This window comes from Anolis carolinensis, chromosome 4 (genome assembly GCF_035594765.1).
Source record: "Anolis carolinensis isolate JA03-04 chromosome 4, rAnoCar3.1.pri, whole genome shotgun sequence".
NCBI classification, from domain to species: Eukaryota; Metazoa; Chordata; class Lepidosauria; order Squamata; family Dactyloidae; genus Anolis; species Anolis carolinensis.
Window position 1 is genome coordinate 163,388,050 of NC_085844.1, and position 19,767 is coordinate 163,407,816.

At 41.0% G+C, this 19,767-nt stretch overlaps 1 protein-coding gene across 6 annotated transcripts in view; it reads left to right on the forward strand.

Moving 5' to 3' along the window:
- slc44a5 (solute carrier family 44 member 5) overlaps nucleotides 1–19,767 on the forward strand; it is a 268,997-nt gene that overhangs the window by 213,482 nt on the left and 35,748 nt on the right. For all 6 annotated transcript variants that reach the window (XM_008114106.3, XM_062978139.1, XM_062978141.1 and 3 more), the window contains 4 exons: nucleotides 5,111–5,242; nucleotides 12,103–12,202; nucleotides 18,399–18,491; nucleotides 19,444–19,531. In XM_008114106.3, coding sequence (XP_008112313.1) covers nucleotides 5,111–5,242; nucleotides 12,103–12,202; nucleotides 18,399–18,491; nucleotides 19,444–19,531 — 413 coding nt within the window. The remainder of the gene's footprint in view (nucleotides 1–5,110; nucleotides 5,243–12,102; nucleotides 12,203–18,398; nucleotides 18,492–19,443; nucleotides 19,532–19,767) is intronic.

Below are 19,767 nucleotides of genomic sequence, written 5' to 3' on the forward strand. Positions count from 1 at the left end.
AAACTACAGGAAAGGAGATTCCACCTGAACATCAGGAAGAACTTCCTCACTGTGAGGGCTGTTCAGCAGTTGAACTCTCTGCCCCGGACTGTGGTGGAGGCTCCTTCATTGGAGGCTTTTAAGTAGAGGCTGGATGGCCATCTGTTGGGGGTGCTTTGAATGTGATTTCCTGCTTCTTGGCAGGGGGTTGGACTAGATGGCCCATGAGGTCTCTTCCAACTCTACTATTCTATGATTCTATGATTCTAGTCAGTTTACTAATCAATACTATATCTGTAGCATTCCCACCATCTGCTAAACTAGTAATCCGATTCAAAGAAGATTCAAGATTAGTTTGGCAGGGCATAATCCTATGCAGGTTGCTAGTAATAGTTGTATTATCATCAAGATATTTGCAAACACATGCCTGTATCATCTATTTTAATAATGTTTCCTGGTATTGAGATCAGGCTGACTGGTCTCTAGTTTCTTGGATTTTCTTTTTTGCCTTTTTTGAAGTGAGGGCCAATGTTTGCTCTTCTCTAGTCCTTTGGCATGTAATCCATTCTCCAAGATTTTACAGAAATGATGACAAGTGGTTCTCTGAGTATGTCAGCAAGTGTCTTCAATACTATGGGATGCACTACTTCTGAACCTAAAGATTTGAACTCATTTAGATTAACTCTGTGATTCCTAACTAACTTCCTATCACAGTGGTTCTCAACTTGTGGGTCCCCAGATGTTTTGGCCTTCAACTCCTAGAAATCCTAACAGCTGGCAAACTGGCTGGGATTTCTGAGAGTTGTAGGCCAAAACACCTGGGGACCCACAGGTTGAGAATCACTGTCCTATCAGTATTATTTATTTATTTATTACAATATTTATATCCCGCCCTTCTCACCCAACAGGGGACTCAGGGCGGCTTACAATAAAACAGACATATAAAAACAGTACAATACACTATAAATCAGTTAAAAAATTAACTTACATATAACATTCATAAAATGCATTTATAAAATATAGATAGGCGTGTACAAGTTTAAAAGACTGGGTCTGTCAATTGAGTTCCAGTATACATAATAGTAATTAATGCTGCTGATTCTTATTCGAAAGCCTGGCCCTACAACCAAGTTTTTACCTTCCTACGGAAGGATAGGAGGGAGGGAGCCTGCCTGACTTCAATGGGCGGGGAGCCACTACTGAAAAGGCCCTGTCTCTCGTCCCCGCCAGCCGCACCTGTGAGGCTGACGGGACCGCGAGCAGGGCCTCATCCGACGATCTTAAGCTTCGAGGTGGGTCATAGCAGGAGACACGTTCGGACAGATAAGCTGGGCCAGAACCGTTTAGAGCTTTATAGGCTAAAGCCAGCACCTTGAATTGTGCTCGGTAGCTAATCGGCAGCCAGTGGAGCTGACGTAACAGAGGAGTAGTACGCTCCCTGAACGCCGCTCCAGTTATTAACCTGGCAGCTTCCCGTTGGACTAATTGAAGCTTCCGAACAGTCTTCAAAGGCAGCCCCACGTAGAGTGCGTTGCAGTAGTCTAAACGGGATGTAACAAGGGCGTGGACCACCGTGGCCAAGTCTGGCTTCCCAAGGTACGGTCGCAGCTGGCACACAAGTTTTAATTGTGCAAAGGCTCCCCTAGCCACCGCTGAGACCTGGGGCTCCAGGCTCAACGATGAGTCCAGGATCACCCCCAGACTGCGCACCTGCGCCTTCAGGGGGAGTGTGACCCCATCCAGCACAGGCTGTAACCCTATACCCTGTTCGGCCTTCCGACTGACCAGGAGGACCTCTGTCTTGTCTGGATTCAATTTCAATTTGTTGGCCCTCATCCAGTCCGACACAGCGGCCAAGCACCGGTTCAGGACCTGAACAGCCTCCTTAGTGACAGGTGGGAAGGAGTGACAGAGCTGGACATCATCTGCGTACAGATGACACCGGACCCCGAAACTCCTGATGATCTCTCCCAGCGGCTTCATGTAGATGTTAAACAACATGGGAGACAATACAGAACCCTGCGGGACCCCACAAGTCAACGGTTGTGGGGCCGAGCAGGCGTCCCCCAATGACACCATCTGGGACCGACCCTCCAGGAATGAGTGGAGCCACTGCAGGACAGTACCTCCAAGTCCCATTCCTGCGAGGCGTCCCAGAAGGATACCGTGATCGACCGTATCGAAGGCCGCTGAGAGGTCCAGCAGAACCAGCAGGGACACACCTCCCCTGTCCAGTTCCCGGCGAAGATCATCGACTAAGGCGACCAAGGCTGTCTCGGTACCATGCCCCGGCCTGAAGCCAGACTGTGCCGGATCCAGAAAATCAGTGTCCACCAAGAATCCCTGGAGCTGCGGGGCAACCACATGTTCCAAGACCTTGCCCAAATAGGGGAGATTGGAAATAGGCCGAAAGTTTCCGAATTGAGTGGGATCCAATGATGGCTTTTTCAACAGCGGCTTGATCACAGCCATTTTTAGGCTCGCTGGAAACTTGCCCTCCCGAAGGGAGGCATTCACCACCACCTTCACCCACTCGGCCAAACCCCCTCTGGCTTCTCTCACCAGCCAGGATGGGCAGGGGTCTAGGATGCATGTGGTCGGTCTCGCCTCTCCAAGGATCTTGTCCACATCCTCGAGCTCAACGAATTGAAATGAATCCAACAAAACTGGACAAGCAGGTGCACTCGTTACATCCTCAGAGACTGCCGTTAATATGGTGTCAAAGTCGGAACAGATCAGAGCGACTTTGTCCGCAAAGAACCGAGCAAATGCTTCACAGCAGGCTGCCGAGTTATCAGGGCTCCCACCTTGATTGGTGGGAGTTAACAACCCTCTGATAACACGGAACAGCGCCACCGGACGGTTCTGTGCGGACGCAATGTTGGCCGCAAGGTGGACTCTCCTTGCAGCTTTGATTGCCGCGGCATATGCCCTAAGATAGGAGCTGAGCCGTGTTCGGTCTGACTCGTTATACTCTGATCGCCACACGCACTCTAGTTCCCTCTTCTTTCGCTTCATCGCTGCCAGCTCCTCAGTAAACCAAGGAGCTGGTTTAGCTCGGTTACTTGAGAGGGGACGCTCCGGAGCGATCATGTCTATTGCCCTAGTCATCTCTCCATTCCAGAGAGAGACCAGAGCATCAACAGGATCACCTGCCGAGGAGGCGGGAAATTCCCCAAGAGCCGTCAGGAATCCTTCTGGATCCATAAGTCTCCTGGGGCGGACCATTTTAGGTCCACCACCCCTGCAGAGGGTGGGGGGCGCAGTAAGTCTAAACCTGATCAGGTGATGGTCGGTCCATGGCAAAGGAGCGATGGTGAGCTCCTCCACACCGCCACCTTCCTCCCATCCCTGACAGAAGACCAGGTCTAGTGTGTGCCCCGCACTGTGGGTGGGACCAGATACGAGTTGGGACAGCCCCATGGTTGCCATGGCGGCCATGAAGTCCTGAGCCGCACCTGAAAGGTTAGCCTCGGCATGGACATTGAAGTCCCCCAGCACTATGAGCCGCCGGGACTCCAACGCCAGGCCCGAGACCACCTCAACTAGCTCAGGCAGGGAGACTGTAGTGCAGCGGGGTGGTCGGTACACTAACAGAATCCCTAATCTGTCCCGGTCTCCCACCCTCAGGTGGACACATTCAAACATGGTCGACTGTGGGATGGGGCACCTGGTCAGTATTAATCTTCAACCCGGATTCCTTGCAAAAGTCTCTGCTACTGCATAGAAGCCCACAGTCTTCTTTTATGGGGTGAAGTAAAATAGATATTGAACAATTCTGTGATCTATTAGCATTTTACCATCCTTATTGAGCAGGACCATTTCCTTCATCATCTTGCTTTGAGTATTCTATCAATGCAAGGCATATTTATATTTTTCTTCACTCTTCAAGGTGGCGGTATCGTTTCTGTTAGTTAGTATGACAAAAACAACATCCGTGTCTTGAAATGTTTTCTACCTCCTTCACAGTTGAAGTTCTTTCTTTGTCTAGAAGACTAATATCAGCATCAAGCTTTTGCTGGTGATTTTAATCAGAGGCTGCAGGTTTAAACAGACATTTTCTCCTTTGTTTATGTTTTTTATAAGCTGGTGGGATTTTCATTATTACATAGTTCTGTGCACTCAGAATCCAAAATATAAAGCAAGGTTTATGTCTTCTTATGGACTATTAAAAGAAAACCAGCTTCTTTAGGCATGAATGCCGATGCAAACAAACACACAGAGAGACACACATGGATGGTGCTTTCAAGCAAGGAAGAAATGTGAAAGCTGAATTGTGATAATTAATTGTGACAATCACACATTATCTTTTTTCACCGCATGAGTAGGTTGAGAAGCTGCAAATGGTTTGAACATTCTGATTTATATCCTCAGTGGTGATAGCATTTCCATGCTTTTTCCTGATAGCTATCTCCATAGAACAGGGTTGGAAACATACGACCGACCCTCTAGGTATTGTGAGACTAAAACTTGAATCGATCCCATCGTTTCCAGTGATGTAGATCTAATGGGAGTTCAAGTTCTACAGTACCTAGAAGGCTACGTGTTCTACATCAGTCATGAAGGGAAGCTATGTTTGAAATGAGTTGCAGATATAAATTAATTGATATTTTTCTCCTAATCTATGGAGCATTGGGGACTGATGTGAACAGGATGTAGAAATGATCTCAAGATACACCCCTGGCAACATTTTATTTAGAAGTCTCAGTGGGTGAGATTTGATTGTATTCTTGAACAGATTGGTTTTCTACATCAGATCAGACAAACGGTTCAAACATAAAAAGAAAATATGGCTACAAATGTGTACTCACTTACATTAAGACCCATAGAATGCACTAATGTTTACTTCAGGTTAAAGATGTATTGGATTATACTGCTAATTTCTACTCTTGCACCACAATACATGACGTACATTACAAAAACTTTAAAAGGGATCAGAAAGCGGAACCAAAACTAAACCATGCCATTTTAAGCCTAAGTCTTTAAAAACCTGGAAGAACAGAAGGAAGGGCATTCACAGTAGTCTGGATTACATTGTGACGAGCTGGTGAGCCTTGCCTTTGAATACAAAGTTATTCTTTGTGGCCCTTCTCGTATAACACTATGACTGTATTATGTTTTCTTCCAAAAGGTATCTGGCATTGCTACTGGGAATATCACCACCTTCATGGAATACCTGGTTCTGATCTTACTATCTATGATATAGGATTCCAAACAGACTTCAGGGTATACCTGCAACTGAGGCAAACATGGTTAGCATTTAGTAAGTGGATTTATGAAAAGTCTATGATTTGAGAATGAGTTTATATTCATCTATTTAAATGATTATTTTATTTGTTGGTTATTTTATTTAAGTTATACAGCATTAGCATGGTGTCATGTGGTTCCTATCCTAAACTGGGGTGGACAAATTCCTAGGTTCAAACACAGTATGCACACCTCATCTTGGAACGACATTTCACTCTGCTCCACTTTTAATTTGGGGAAAAAAATGATCCTAAAACAGCCTGGGGGGGGGGGGGGGGAATTAAATTTACTTCATGCCTGTAAAATGCCTTTTAGTGTAGGGAAAAGTATAAAAACTGAGTGTATGTGATCAAGAGAGATGATTGAGATGTTTTATTTCACTCTCTGAAGGAAATGTGAACTCATGAGTTTATATTATTATTATTATTATTATTATTATTATTATTATTATTATTATTATTATCACTACTATTACTATTATCTTTATTTATACCCCCACTTTTTCTCTCCACAAAGGAAATTCAAAAGGGGCTTATGTTAAAAGCATGTCAATACAATTTAAAATAAAAAATATACATTTGAGTGAGGGTGATGTCAGTCATCCAACTCAAAGGCTAGAGACTCAGTCTCATCTCCAGTTGGCAGGAAAGCATAAAGAGGCTTTAACCCATTTGGCACCCTATTTCATGACTTCAGTGGCATATAACATGTAGGTCAGGTTTGTTTATCAGACAACAAGTGAATAGTTGTTGTAGGATATTAATCTTATATAGTCCAAGCCTTCTACAGCAGTAACAAAAAAGCTGTAGCATTTTATATCCAAACCCATGATTGTGCATGTGATCACTTGCTTAAGAACTTTCCTCCATATTTTGCTGCTAGATGATACAATTTACATAAAGCATTATACTTCCCCAAAAAACAACCACAATATGTGCCCATTAGTCTTGTGCATTTGTAAGGAATCGCTAACCATTTCTATTTGTCCACTGCTTACAGAAACGAGCACCTATACAAATGAGTTTTTCTGCCCAAGGTCCAAAAAAACCCAAATATTTTTTTGGCCTTGGGTTGCAAAATGCCAGGGCGTACCAGGGCCTACATCCAACTGGGCCTACGAGCATCGAGCCTGCTGGGCCTATGAGCATTGAGCAGGGCCTGCAGCCGAGCGTTTGAGGCTTGACTGTAGTCCCTATGAGTTGGGCCTATGAATGTTGAATGCCCAATGCTCGGCTGTAGGCCCTGGCTGGCAGGGCCTACAGCCAAGTGCCGAAAATCACCCAACCAAACAGCTACCATTCCCCTCTTTTCCCATTTCGATGCTCCTTTCGTTCCAGAGGGGGTTGTAACGTTCTGTGCCATCCGAATGGATGGAACAGTACAAAACCACGAAAGAAACAGGTGAAATGGGATTCAGGCCCAACCCCAGTGTCCATTGTCTTAGGTTAGGGAACAAAATAATGGCCGCCGAATAAACTTGTGCTCTAGCATCTCTGTTTTATAAATAAAACACCATAGTTGAATTTAGATTTATATCTTCCACATTTTCAACCTGGCAGCATTTTAAACTTTTTATAATCCCCATACAGATTTTTGTTATACATTTCCTCCAGGTGGAAGATAGAAATCATCAGTTGTAATATTTATAAAATGAATCTTTGATTAAAAATAGCAGGTTCTTGATATTCATCTTTCCTGGAGGCTTTGCACAATTGTTTTCAAGCTTCTGTCAGTAAATTCAACTTAGATATTGTCTGTCTGTTTATCTATAGAATATAATAACTTCATGAGCCTTCATCAAATCTTTGAAATCACGGACGCTGCAATTAAAGCATGGGGATGAGTCCTTGGGGACTATTTGTTTCTAGAGAAAATGAGAGAGTTGCTGAGAGCAATGAATTTGCATAAAACATTTTCCACATGATTATTGAGCCTGTCATGCAATTTTCTGCTTTTACACTTTCTGCTTTCACAGATTGTTTTCAGTTGTATAAGGCACTGATCAGTTTTTTTGATTATACAAGATATGTATATGAATTATTGTACATAAAGCCACTATCAATTTTTATGTAAAATTGGTCATTGTAAATTTCAGTCTGCTTCATGTGTAAGAACTGGAGCTGTGTAAACTAGAAGGCTTTTCCTTGGTGATTAAAGAGAGTAGGAGCAATGTGAATAGCCTTCTTCTTATGGAAACTGTTGGCAGGAATTGAAAAGTGATGCAGTGGTTTCATCTTATCTGGGATGCTAATACTCAAGAAAACAATGTAAAAAAGACAAAAAAGCAATGTTGTACAAAAAATGAAAATAGTTTAGGGCTACATTTAAATATATTGTGGACTGGAATGGTATAGTCATTTGGATTTTGGGCTAGACTAGGAGGTGAAGTATTATTCCCTTCTCATTTATGGAAACCACTGGGTGACCTTGGGCAACTCACACTCTCTCAGCCTCAGAGTAAAGCAATGGCAAACCTCCTCTGAATCAACCTTGCCAATAATACAGTAGAGTCTCACTTATCCAACATAAACGGGCCGGCAGAACGTTGGACAAGCGAATATGTTGGCTAATAAGGAGGGATTAAGGAATTAAGGATTAAGGATTAAGGAAAAGCCTATTAAACATCAAATTAGGTTATGATTTTACAAATTAAGCACCAAAACATCATGTTATACAACAAATTTGACAGAAAAAGTAGTTCAATACGCAGTAATGCTATGTAGTAATTAGTGTATTTACGAATTTAGCACCAAAGTATCACGATGTATTGAAAAATGTGTTGGATAATCCAGAATATTGTATAAGTGAGACTCTACTGTACCTCATTATAGGCTTGTGTTAAGGTACTATAAGTGTAGAAATGATTCGAACATCCACAAACACAACAATAAATGTATTCAAAACTAACAAAATTATGATTTTAAGACAGAAATGTTTAAACACTGTTCTTAAATATAGACAGTAAATGATGGATATAACCAGTTTGCTTGGCAAATAATTTCTATTGCTAGATGTTCTTCTACATTGCAGTCCTCCAGAAGAGTAAATGTAGCAAACAATAGTGATAGGACAGTTCAGGCTTGGTTGAGAAATCATGTTTTTGAAATTAAAACATCGTTATATTCCACTTGTTTTGTATTAAATCTTAAAACATCCTCCCTCTCATAAATATATTGTGGCTCAGCTGTACTGTAGGCCTTGCAGGTTGGAGATTATGGGAAATGAAGTGTGAAACATCAGCAGGAAGGACAGTAGGCTGGGCAAGTGTTCCTTAAATAGATTTATAATGGGAGATCCTCTCCATTATCCAAAAACCTAAATCTGCAGAAAGTAATATACATGCCAATATACAGTAGAACCTCGGTAGTCCGAGTTAAACGGGTGGACCTCAGCTCGGCCAACCCGGATGACTCAGATTACCAGGCCTCTCCGTTGGGAGGCAGCTTGAATCCAGAGGAGCTTGCAGCCCCTCCGGAACCACGCTGCCTCCCAACGGAGGAGAGGCCTCTCGTTGGGAGGCAGTTTGGATCCGGAGAAGTTTGCAGCCCCTCCAGATCCAAGCTGCCTCCCAACGGAGGAGAGGCCTCTCGGTTGGGATGCAGGCGGTATCGGGAGGAGCTTGCAGCCCCTCCGGATCCGGCTTGCATCCCAACCGAGCAGAGGCCTCTTGGTTGGGATGCAGGCAGGATCGGGAGGAGCTGCAAGCTCCTCCGGATCCGGCCTGCATCCCAACGGAGAGGCCACCCGCCCACCCATGCCTCAGTTCCTTCGTCATGCCGGGGGCCGGCAGCACCGGCGCCCGGCGTGGAGAAGGAGCCAGCCGTGCGTGTTGCTAGGTAGATAGCAAGCTACCTAGCAACACGCAGGGGGCGCTCGCCCCTTGGGAGGTGCCCCCTGCGTGTTGCTAGGTAGCTTGCTATCTACCTAGCAACACACACGCCAGCGAGCGGGTGAACGGGGAGGGCCTTTGTGGCCCTCCCCGTTCACCCGCTCGGATTACACAGAGGCTTGGACGAGCGGGGCTCGGACGAGCGGGGTTTTACTGTACATGAATGTATAGAATAAGCTTGTAAGTATATGTAAAATACATGATCACAAATTGACACATAAACATTGCACTCACTCCCAGTGAGGTTTATCAAGTTGCAAATATTACTGTGAGATCTATTTTGTATGACAAGAACCTTAAATTACAAAACAATCCTCCACATCTGCAGGAATTAGTGGTGCCAGAGCCACACAAAAGTGGAAATATCACAGATTTAAAATACTTTTTTTAACTTGTGGGAACAGCTTTCTAGGAATCTCTAGGTCCTTTAGGGCAACTGTATGGTCAACGTCCACTGGATGTTGACTATAGAATTTCACTGTAGGACCTAGATATTCCTTCTCTCTATGAAACTTTAGGTCCTTCAGGGCAACTCTTAGTCAACTTCAATGGGGGGTTCACTATAGAGTCTCTCTGAAGCTCCAAGATATTCTCAGAGGAGATGTACTAAACAAATTTGCAGATAATTAAACCTGCAAAAGTTAAGCCCACAATTGGGGAGTGATGGCTGTATTTGTTATGCAGTTATATTTAGAAATCCATTCCTTTGGCTTTTACCAAGCAGACCCTGAGTTAGACACTCATATCAGACTCGCTTAGTTTCCAATAAGTCTTATGATTACCCTAGAATTATTTTTGAGTGACACTGGGATAATAGGAGTCACAAGCAAAAGCTTCTTTTAAGACATCAATTCCATTTATCATCATATACACTAAAATAGCTGCAGAAAGCAACCACTGAACAATTACCATCTAATCAAAAAGAAACATTTCTTCAAATGGAATGCATTAAGCCTAAATGTCATTTAAAGCAAAGTACAGCATTTAATTGCTTTATTTTCAGACAAATGGCCTTCTTCATAAACACTTGAGTGTGCTGTAATACTCATCAAGTGTCAAGCTTATACACACATAATTACACACATAAATATTGTCATTAAAAGAGGACACATTCTGACTGTTATCCTGCTCCCTGAAGCATTTGTGAAACGTGTGACATATATGAGACCACTGTAGTTCAGTTCTTTGCAAAAAGAGAGGTGGAGATTCAGCTGTAAGAAACAGATCACGCAAATGCACAAACTTTAAAGGAGCTATTCAAGGTGCTGAATCTGCTTTGCTGTTAGTTCTTTTTAATTCAGACTGAATGGAATACAAACTCACAATTTCACTGGCTGTCACAGCTTTTGTCTGTATAAAAGCTGCTCTTTTTTGTTTCTAGTGGTAATATAAGTACAACGCTGGTAATAATGACAAAATATTGTTAAGACAAAGACCATTTTAATAGAACTTATGACTATACATGTATATTAGACTGCAACCCATCACCATTTGTAACTTCCACTTTCGTTTGTATTGAGTATAAGACAAATTAGACTGAGAAAAAGAAGTTTGTAGCATAATCTTTTTTTACACTGAATCTGTTTCACCAGATACTAGGAGTAAAGTTCCTATGGGCAAGATATTTATATCTATGAATATGCATGTTGTATGCGTGAATAGTACAATATAACCCCTGTACCTATGCTTTCACCTATCCTCATCTGACAAAATATGACCTCTCTAGAAATGTTATAGAGCCTTCAGGTGATTCTGTGGCATACTTTCATTGCATGTTACCATAAAGTCACTCTGGAAGGCATAGCAAATTGCTACAGAAGATACCTCTACAAAAATATTCTCTCTGTTGATTTTAATGGTAACATCCAGTGGAAACAGTTCATTTCAACAGAGTTTGCTGTTATCCATGATTTCCTGTTTCCACTGTAAATTGAGGAGCATAGCCCCTGGGATATATGGGCCATACTGTAATAGAAATTCAAAAACAGAGTGGGTATGATGATTAGGTGACATGCTCAGTTTCTCAATATACAAATACGAGGTGCAGAACACTCCAGTTTTCCTGTACGTTCTGCATGGGACCTCAGAACAGCAATCACTGAACAAAAAATGTCAAGAAATACAGCAGAGTTGGGAAGTATACACAAACTCCCGTCTATCAACAGTGCATTGAGTTGGGGCAATGGTTTCCTGCCCCACTACATATACTAGAACACAGATTAATACTCCAGCTTCATGAGAGCTGTTTTGCTCATTGTATTGCATCTCCTTTATGGTTCTCTGCCAGCACTATGCTATATTCCAAGAACACTCTCCACCATGCCTTCCTCCCAACCCTGTCCCCCAAACTGAATTTGTGACCTCAATATCATACCCACATTATTTAGAGTGACAGAAACACACATAAAGCTGCTCATTCATGGGCATAATTGTCTATCTGTAGCACTCCTTGCTCCAGATTGTCTCAGAGGTGCTACAATATCCCTATGCTACTGATCCAAATTAACTCAGGTATGTTTTTAAATTCCAAGGCAACCTATGTAATCTCTATGCCACCATCCTCCTTCACATAACACACTATCTCTTTGAGGGTGAATCCAGACTGCTCAAAAAGGCCAGACAGTCCAAACGTCTGTTCCTATACCAGCTCCCCAGATTGGTTTGTTCTATATGATCAAAGCAGGAATAAAATCAGACTTTTCAATCAGTTTGGATGTGGCCTCTGTCTGACCTTGCCTACATCATTCCAACAGCATTTTTATCTTTCTTTCATTCAGTCAATCTCTACTCTTATGCAAGTTCACTTAATTCAATATTTTGCACCTATTACTGGGTTTTCATGCATTCCTGACTATGCTTACCATCCAGTCTTATAATGCAGGATCACAAAAGTATGTTTTTAGTTTGTGTAATGTCACAGCTAGTAATGTAAAGAGGCAATGAACTGCTTTGATGTGTGTTGACAAACTTGATTTTCTTGCTTTCAGTGATACTGCTTTGCATAGTGGAAGTTGTCATTATACTGATGTTAATATTTCTGAGAAATCGAATCCGGATTGCCATTGCACTTTTGAAGGAAGGTAGCAGGTAAATATGTTGGTGAGAATATCTCAGTGTATCATTGGATTTCTCATATTTGCTTTTTTGGGACACTTCTCATATTCTTCTATATGAATATATGCTTTGGTTCTTATCTTCACTTGAGGATGAAATAAGCACAATGAAGTTGCAAAATACATCCTGACCTTTCATCAGGCTATTAGTCTTGTGTGTAAATGAAATCCATTTGCACAAATGCCTAATTGTGTGTTTGTATTTCACTCCTACAAGAAAACAGGGAGGAGTCACATAAATTGTATATCTGTACTATCAAATTTTCCAACAGTCAGCACTACCAGCCAAGAAATTGTGCTCTGAGAGAAGTTGGAAATTAATGCAAGGATGAGATCATTCATGTGATGTATTTTGTGTATCTGCATTTAGTAAGAACAGCAAGCCAATTTTGGACTGCTTATAATTTAAAGATACAGAAGTCATTTTAATAGTTGGTCTGAATCCCCACAACTGAAGAACAGCAAACACATTTTGTACTGGCAGTAATTAAAGGCCATTTTAATAATCTGCAAGGTTATTATGGTGTAATTGCTATTTGACAACCACAGATCTAACTAAGAAAATGATTGTAGCCACAGCAAGGTCTGCCTCACATCGTGGTGCAATTATTAGTCAAGGAGGGTTCCCTGAAGGCAAGCTTGATTAGATCTTATTTAAAATACATAAACTGACTTAAAACAGATCAGATGTATTATGGATTGATAATGATAAATGGAAGCTCTGATGTGTGCCCGCGATCCAGAGTCACCTGCAGAACAATAACATGCCACTCAGGTTTGCAGAACAAAAATACAGAAACTTTACCAATTCCAAGAGATAAAAAACAGTAGTATTTACAATGGTCCCTCTGATCACTTACAGAAGTCCACAGTCATAAGCAGTCCTTTCTCGGTCCACAAATCCACTTCAGAGAAGAATACAGCCCTGGATCTACACCCTCTTTTCTCAGCAGCAAACAGGCCTCAAAATAGCAAGGCTCTCTCTGAGTACACTGCTCTCTTCACCAGCAGTACTCAGTCAGCACTGAAAAACTTGTCCAAACTGGTTCTGCAGCAGCATAACAGAAACAGTATCAAATCAATTCCCAGGTCTTTGCAGGCTCAGCCAATCAGCTTCATGCACTTCATTTTCCAGTTAACACACACAGCACAGTGCCTTTGCAAACCATGACAAGATGGACCACCAGTCCTTCTCTATATCCTCATCCAGACTGAATAGCAGTTTACAATCATTCATCAGGTCTTTTATCAAGTTGGATGGTTTTTCTGTTGCCACACTCCACAATGATAAGAATTTCCTGAAAACTAGCAGCAAGGAGGTTTACTAGCTCAGGCTGTTGAAATGTGGATTCTACTGGTACATAAATGGACATTTAGACTTGGACACAGAGCTGGGATTTTGACCATCTAATCAGCTGCTATATGCAAATATTTATCACCAGAGGTAGCCAAAAAACCAGAGGGTCATATAGAAGACATCTCCATGTGTGGCCAAGAAGTCACCAAGTGCCACCCAAGTTGACAGCATAATATAATCAGTTGGTCTCATATTAGTTAGCTGTTGTTCAAACATTGCTTTTCTTGTATTTAAGACAGTTATTTTCTTGTAAACAATCTTATTTTTAGAGTGAATTCAGTGAACCATTCTAACCAAATTCTCACATTTGCTTCCTGTGAAACTGACTATAAGTGAAAATAGATTTTGTCCCAGTGGAAAGCTGTGGATGAGTAGCCAAGCACATATATTTTTTGAATCTGTTGTCATGAACAGCATTACAGCTAACAGCTTCATCAGAGGAGTTCTAGTGTGTGAATGCATTCCTGTGTCCTTGGTCAGACCATGTCTTTTCTCACACTGCTAGTGTCAAAATATGGAGGCTCTTATGGAATAAAGGAGTCCTGCGGTTTCAACATGTAGTAGTTCTTTTTCATTAATGCTATAACCCTAATGCTATAAACATGGGGATTAGCAGTTATTTGTTGCAGCTCTAGACTGCACCATATATTTTTCCCTTTTTCATTACAATTCAGGACCACTTTATAAAATAAGATGCTTTTATTCAAATATGTGCCAAACAGAAACACTCTTGAAACTTCATAAACTTCCTGGTGCAAGGTAATAATGCCTTGTAGTTCTGCAGCTACATTTAAAGGTCACTTGAGGGCAATAGTTTCCAATATTTATGCAGAATGCATGAAAAGAAGCGCGGCATGTAATTATTATGAACGCAACAGACCATACCCTATAGTCAATGTCTTGAAAAATATGTTGCTAATGACTGAGAGCTAAATTATTTTCCCCCAGATCAGTTTAACTATTTTTTTCTGTGAAATGGCAATTTATATTAGCAATAAAGCACTCTCAGTCTATAGCTAGAACAGTTAACAAGCAGTTTGTTAGAATAAACTGTCTGTGACTTAACCATCAACCAACAGGTCTATCATTATTGCCTGAAAACCACTGATTTGCAGTGATTATTTCTTAAGTAGCATAAGGTGATACTTTTTTTAAAAAAAATGATTCTACAGCTATTCAAGGGGTTTCAAGCACAAGTCATGATTTTCCTGTGCAGAAGTGTAATTTGACAAGCATGCTTGATTTAAGCCCAATTTCCGCAGTGGCTTGTGGAAAATAATGATGAAGAAAATCATGTGCAGAGTGCATTTCCCTCATGAGCAAAGGCTGCTTCATAATGCTCTTATATAGAAGGCAATACTATGTAGGAAAAGGTGTAAAAATATTGGGAGATATATACATTGATGCTTATGTGTTGGACCTCCCATCCCTCCTTGGTGAAGATGTGCCTGCCATTGTCAGCTACTATAATAAAATCAAGCTGACACACACTATTTACACTTTTCATTGACCTTCACCAGTTTCGGCCAACAAAACTCCCTCAAATATTTTTGCCTTTGGTGATGTAGCGAGGAGGAGATCCAACCCTTGGCCTCTCCAGTGTTGAATCATAGAATCATAGAGTTAGAAGGGACCACATGGGCCATCTAGTCCAACCCCTGCAAAGCAAGAAAAGCACAATCAAAGCACTCCTTACAGATGGTGATCCAGCTTCTGTTTAAAAGACTCCAAAGAAGAAGCTTCCACCAAATTCCAAGGCAGAGAGTTCCATTGTTGAGCAGCTCATACAGTCAGAAAGTTCTTCCTAATGTTCAGGTGGAATATCTTTTTCTGAAATTCGAACCCATTGCTCCAAGTCCTAGTTTCCAGGACAGCTGAAAACAAGCCTGCTCCCTCATCCTTATAACAGCCTTTCACATATTTATACATGGCAATCATGTCTCTTTTCAACCTTCTCTTTTGCAAACTAAACATCCCTTGCTCTTTAAACCGTGCCTCTTAGGGCAGAAGTCTGCAGACCTTTGATAATTTTAGTTGCCCTCCTCTAGACACCTTCTAGCTTGTCAATATCTCTTTTGAACTGTATTCCAGGTGAATAAAAGAATAAAGAGGCACTATGACTTTCCTTGATCTAGACACTATACTCCTTTTGATGCAACCTAAAATCCCGTTGATGTTTTTTAGCTGCTGCATCTCACTGTTGGCTCATATTCAACTTGTTATCCACTTGGACTCCTAGATATTTTTTACATGTACTGTGAAACTTTTTCACATGTACTGTATATTGTTCCACATATACTATGGACGTCACCCATCCTATAACTGTACATTTCATTTTTTTTCTGTCTAAGTGAAGTATCCTCCAGTTCTGGTTGAAATTCATTTTGTTCATTTTGGCCCAGTTCTCTAATCCGTTGAGGTCATTTTGCATTCTGATCTGCTTTCAGGAGTATTAGCTATCCTTCCTAATTTCGTGTCATCTGCAACTTTAATAAACATGCCTTCTAAACCGTCATCTAAACATTAATAAAGATGTTGAACAGCACCAGACCGAGTACAGAAACCTCTTTATGGCACCCTACTAGCCAGTTATCTCCAGGATGAAGATGACTGGACGGTAATTCTTTAGGTCCTCTTTTTCCCTTCTTGAAGAATGAGACAATATTTGCCCTTCTCCAGTGTGCTGGAACTTCTCCTGTTCTCTGAGAATTCTAAGATTTTTGCCAGTGGTTCTGTAATCACTCCTGCTAATTCCTTCAATTCTCTTGGATGTAGTTCATCTGACCCTGGAGACTTGAATTCATTTAGAGTAGCCAGGTATTCCTGGACTACTCCATTACTTATTTTGGGTTGCATATCCCCTATTACCTCATCCACTCCATGTTGCTCAGGTTGAACACTGATTTCCTTTTGGGACAAGATGTACAAGATGTGGAAGATATTTCTGAGCCAATAATATAACAAGCCCTCAAGCCATGCTTCTCCTGTGATATTCTGTTCTTCTCATGATGGATGGTTGGGACTACAGGTTGGAAAAGTTAATTGCTGATTAGTGCTTCAACCAGCCTAAGACAGCTGGTGCTAAGAGGCTGGATTTTGAGAACAGAGAATTTTAATTGGTTTTCACTAAGCTTGAGTTCTGTTAACATTCTCTTTGGAAACCTCGTATTGAAACAAGTCATCTGGCATTCTTTCTTTGGCAGCAAAAAGTGGGGTCCATTTCACAGAACAGACTCTGCTGCAGTATTTTTGTAGAGTGTTCCGTTGTCAGACAACAAAGAGAATCAGATACATGATGTCACCTTCAGAATATGGACATGCCGGACACTGAGAGTGATGCCTTCATGAAGTACATAGGAAGAATATAGTTAGTACAAAGCTGGCATCTATAAAATGTGTAAGAAAATGAAGAAGAAAAGTCATTAAAGCTGAAGCCAAACACTGCAGTACAGAAAAATCAATATCTCCATATGTAATGCTTTAAAATGTTCATCTGAAAACAATAAGCAAAAAAGTATATTAGAAGAGTATCATTAATATATCTTTCTTTGTTATTTAATGCTGTTGTACATTATTACTTAATGGAAGAAGTGATCAAAGAGACTTGAAAAGAATGAAATAATATTGAGAAATATTTTACAAAGACTTGCACAATTGACTGTTAGTATCCACTGGGATTTGGCTCCAGGACACTGCACCCTATGAGGGTTGAATGAAAAGTAATGCCTCCACCTTGTTTATTTAGGTTTGGATGGGAATATTTTAATAAATGAAACGCAGAAATAATCCTTAGAATGTGCTCTTTAACTACCACTATTCACTTTTCCACATAAACACCAGACAATTGGATATATTTATGCCAACGATGAACAAGTTTTCTGAAGCCTTCACCGAAGAAGTCGACACTGTTTCTGCAACCAGCATCTCACAGTACCCATCATGCACAGATCTTCTGATAGCCAATCAAAGCAATAATGTGACTCACACATTCTTGTGAAATGTTGATGATGATTGAAATTTCTCTCTGAGTGATACGACGATTGTCCTGAATCAATCTGTCAACCTTTTGCTTGTGAAACTCGGTGGTTGCTGTCACAGGACATCCAACTCTTTGTTTGTCATGCAAGTCAGATGTTCCCACCTCAACATCTTTAAACTTACTCACACACCAATGCACAGTACTCGCATCAACACAATCACCATAAACAGCTTGCATGCTCTGATGAATCTCCTTTGGGGTGATACCTTCTGCTGTCAAGAATTCAATGACTGCATGTTGCTTAAGTTGCATTGACCGACCGTCTGCGCAGGGTTCCATACTTTGCACTTTAACAAAACAACTATTCAATGCTAAAGCTTCCCACCAAATGGAACTGTAGAGGAGAGTCTATTGAACAAGCCAGTACCTGCCGCATACCAGTACTGCCATATGTTGAGGAGTTATGAAGGTGGAGGCATTACTTTTCATTCAACCCTCGTAAATACAAAACCTGTGGATGCTCAAGTCCCATTATAGACAGTAGTGCAGTAAAATGGTGTCCCTTAGATGAAATGACAAAATGAAGGCTTGCTGTTTGGAGATAGATAGATAGATAGATAGATAGATAGATAGATAGATAGATAGATAGATAGATAGATATATTCAAGCTATGGATGGTTGAATCCACTGATACAGAATCTGTGGATACAGAGGATCAATTGTATAGCACACAAAAAGCCTGAAAAAGTCTCAAAGATTAAAGAAGCATGTAAATGTGTGGCTTGAGATTTATGTCTGTTGCTTGCAAATTTTTATGTTCTTTCTCTCTTTCAGGGCCATTGGCTACATCATGTCTACACTGTTCTACCCAATCATCACCTTCATTCTCATTGCAATCTGCATATCTTACTGGGCTGTGACAGCTGTGTATCCTTTTTGGACTCCAAGGGCAAATGAGGGCAGGATCTTCTCACATTTCCTATTCTCCACTTCATTACTAAAACAGAAGTGCAGGAAATGTTTCACCCCCTCCACAAGAAACTGTATTCTTTGAGTAGAGAAGACTGCTGAGCTTTCATTACTTCTCATTCAGGCTGTCTTGCCGTTATTATTATTATTATTATTATTATTATTATTATTATTATTATTATTATTATTATTATTTATACCCCACTTTCTTTCCACAAGGAGACTCAATCCTAAGGCCCATTTATGGAAACAAGTGTGTGTGGCTTGTGGAAGTCTAACATTATAAAAAATCCCAATGAAATGTATAGTACAAGAATGTATTATTTTCTTTATTCACAAGGCAGTTATATGTTCACTTCTTCATTGCCTTCCTCAGTCTCCAACGCAAGCCTAGCAAGAGTTGAGGGGGTTGATAATAAATTTCGGGTGAAAGCCTCATGGAAAATCCCAGTTGTGGATTACTGAGATGGATAAATGGTTTTGGGTAAAAATATCATGGAAGATTAATACTGATATGTTCCCCTCCCCAACACCAATGCAACAATCACCTGAAGATGTATTTTTATTTTATTTTTCTGTATTTGCCCAGTATCTTTCCCTCTGGTCTCCATATATGAGTTCATTAAATCATACTGTTTCCTTGTCTGTTACCCCTATGGCAATCACTGTTATTAAGTAAAAGCATGACAGTATTTTACTCTCCTGGTGATAATGCCTTCAGGTACAACCAAACGGGGTTATAGTAAGTGCATAAACACTGTGGTATGATATATACACTAGCCATGGGAAAGCAGAGATTAAGTGTATTCTCTGGGGGCTTTCCTATTTGTGCTAAGTGTCATTTGCTATGCTGCTCACTCCGGAAGGAAGCCTGTGATTTTTGTTTCCTACTTAACCCAATTAAATTAAGCTTCCTGGCTACATCAGGGGAACCTGTGTACAAAGTCATGGCTAATCAGAGCCTGTGCAAGTATGCAAATTTGACCTGTTACCCAGAGGTAAGCGTGCATAATTCCTTTCTTGCAAAACCCTGTATAAAGTTGAGCTTTTCCGTTAATGACCTCAATGTCAGCATTGTAAGTTTAAAAGCAAGCTCCCTGTTCTTTCTATTAGAATTGTACATTTATCAACAAATAGATCTGATCCTATTATTAATCTTTTAGGCTAGATAAATCATATTGAACTCAATTGAGTTTACATCTGAGTAGACACATGTAGTTGATCATTTTATTAG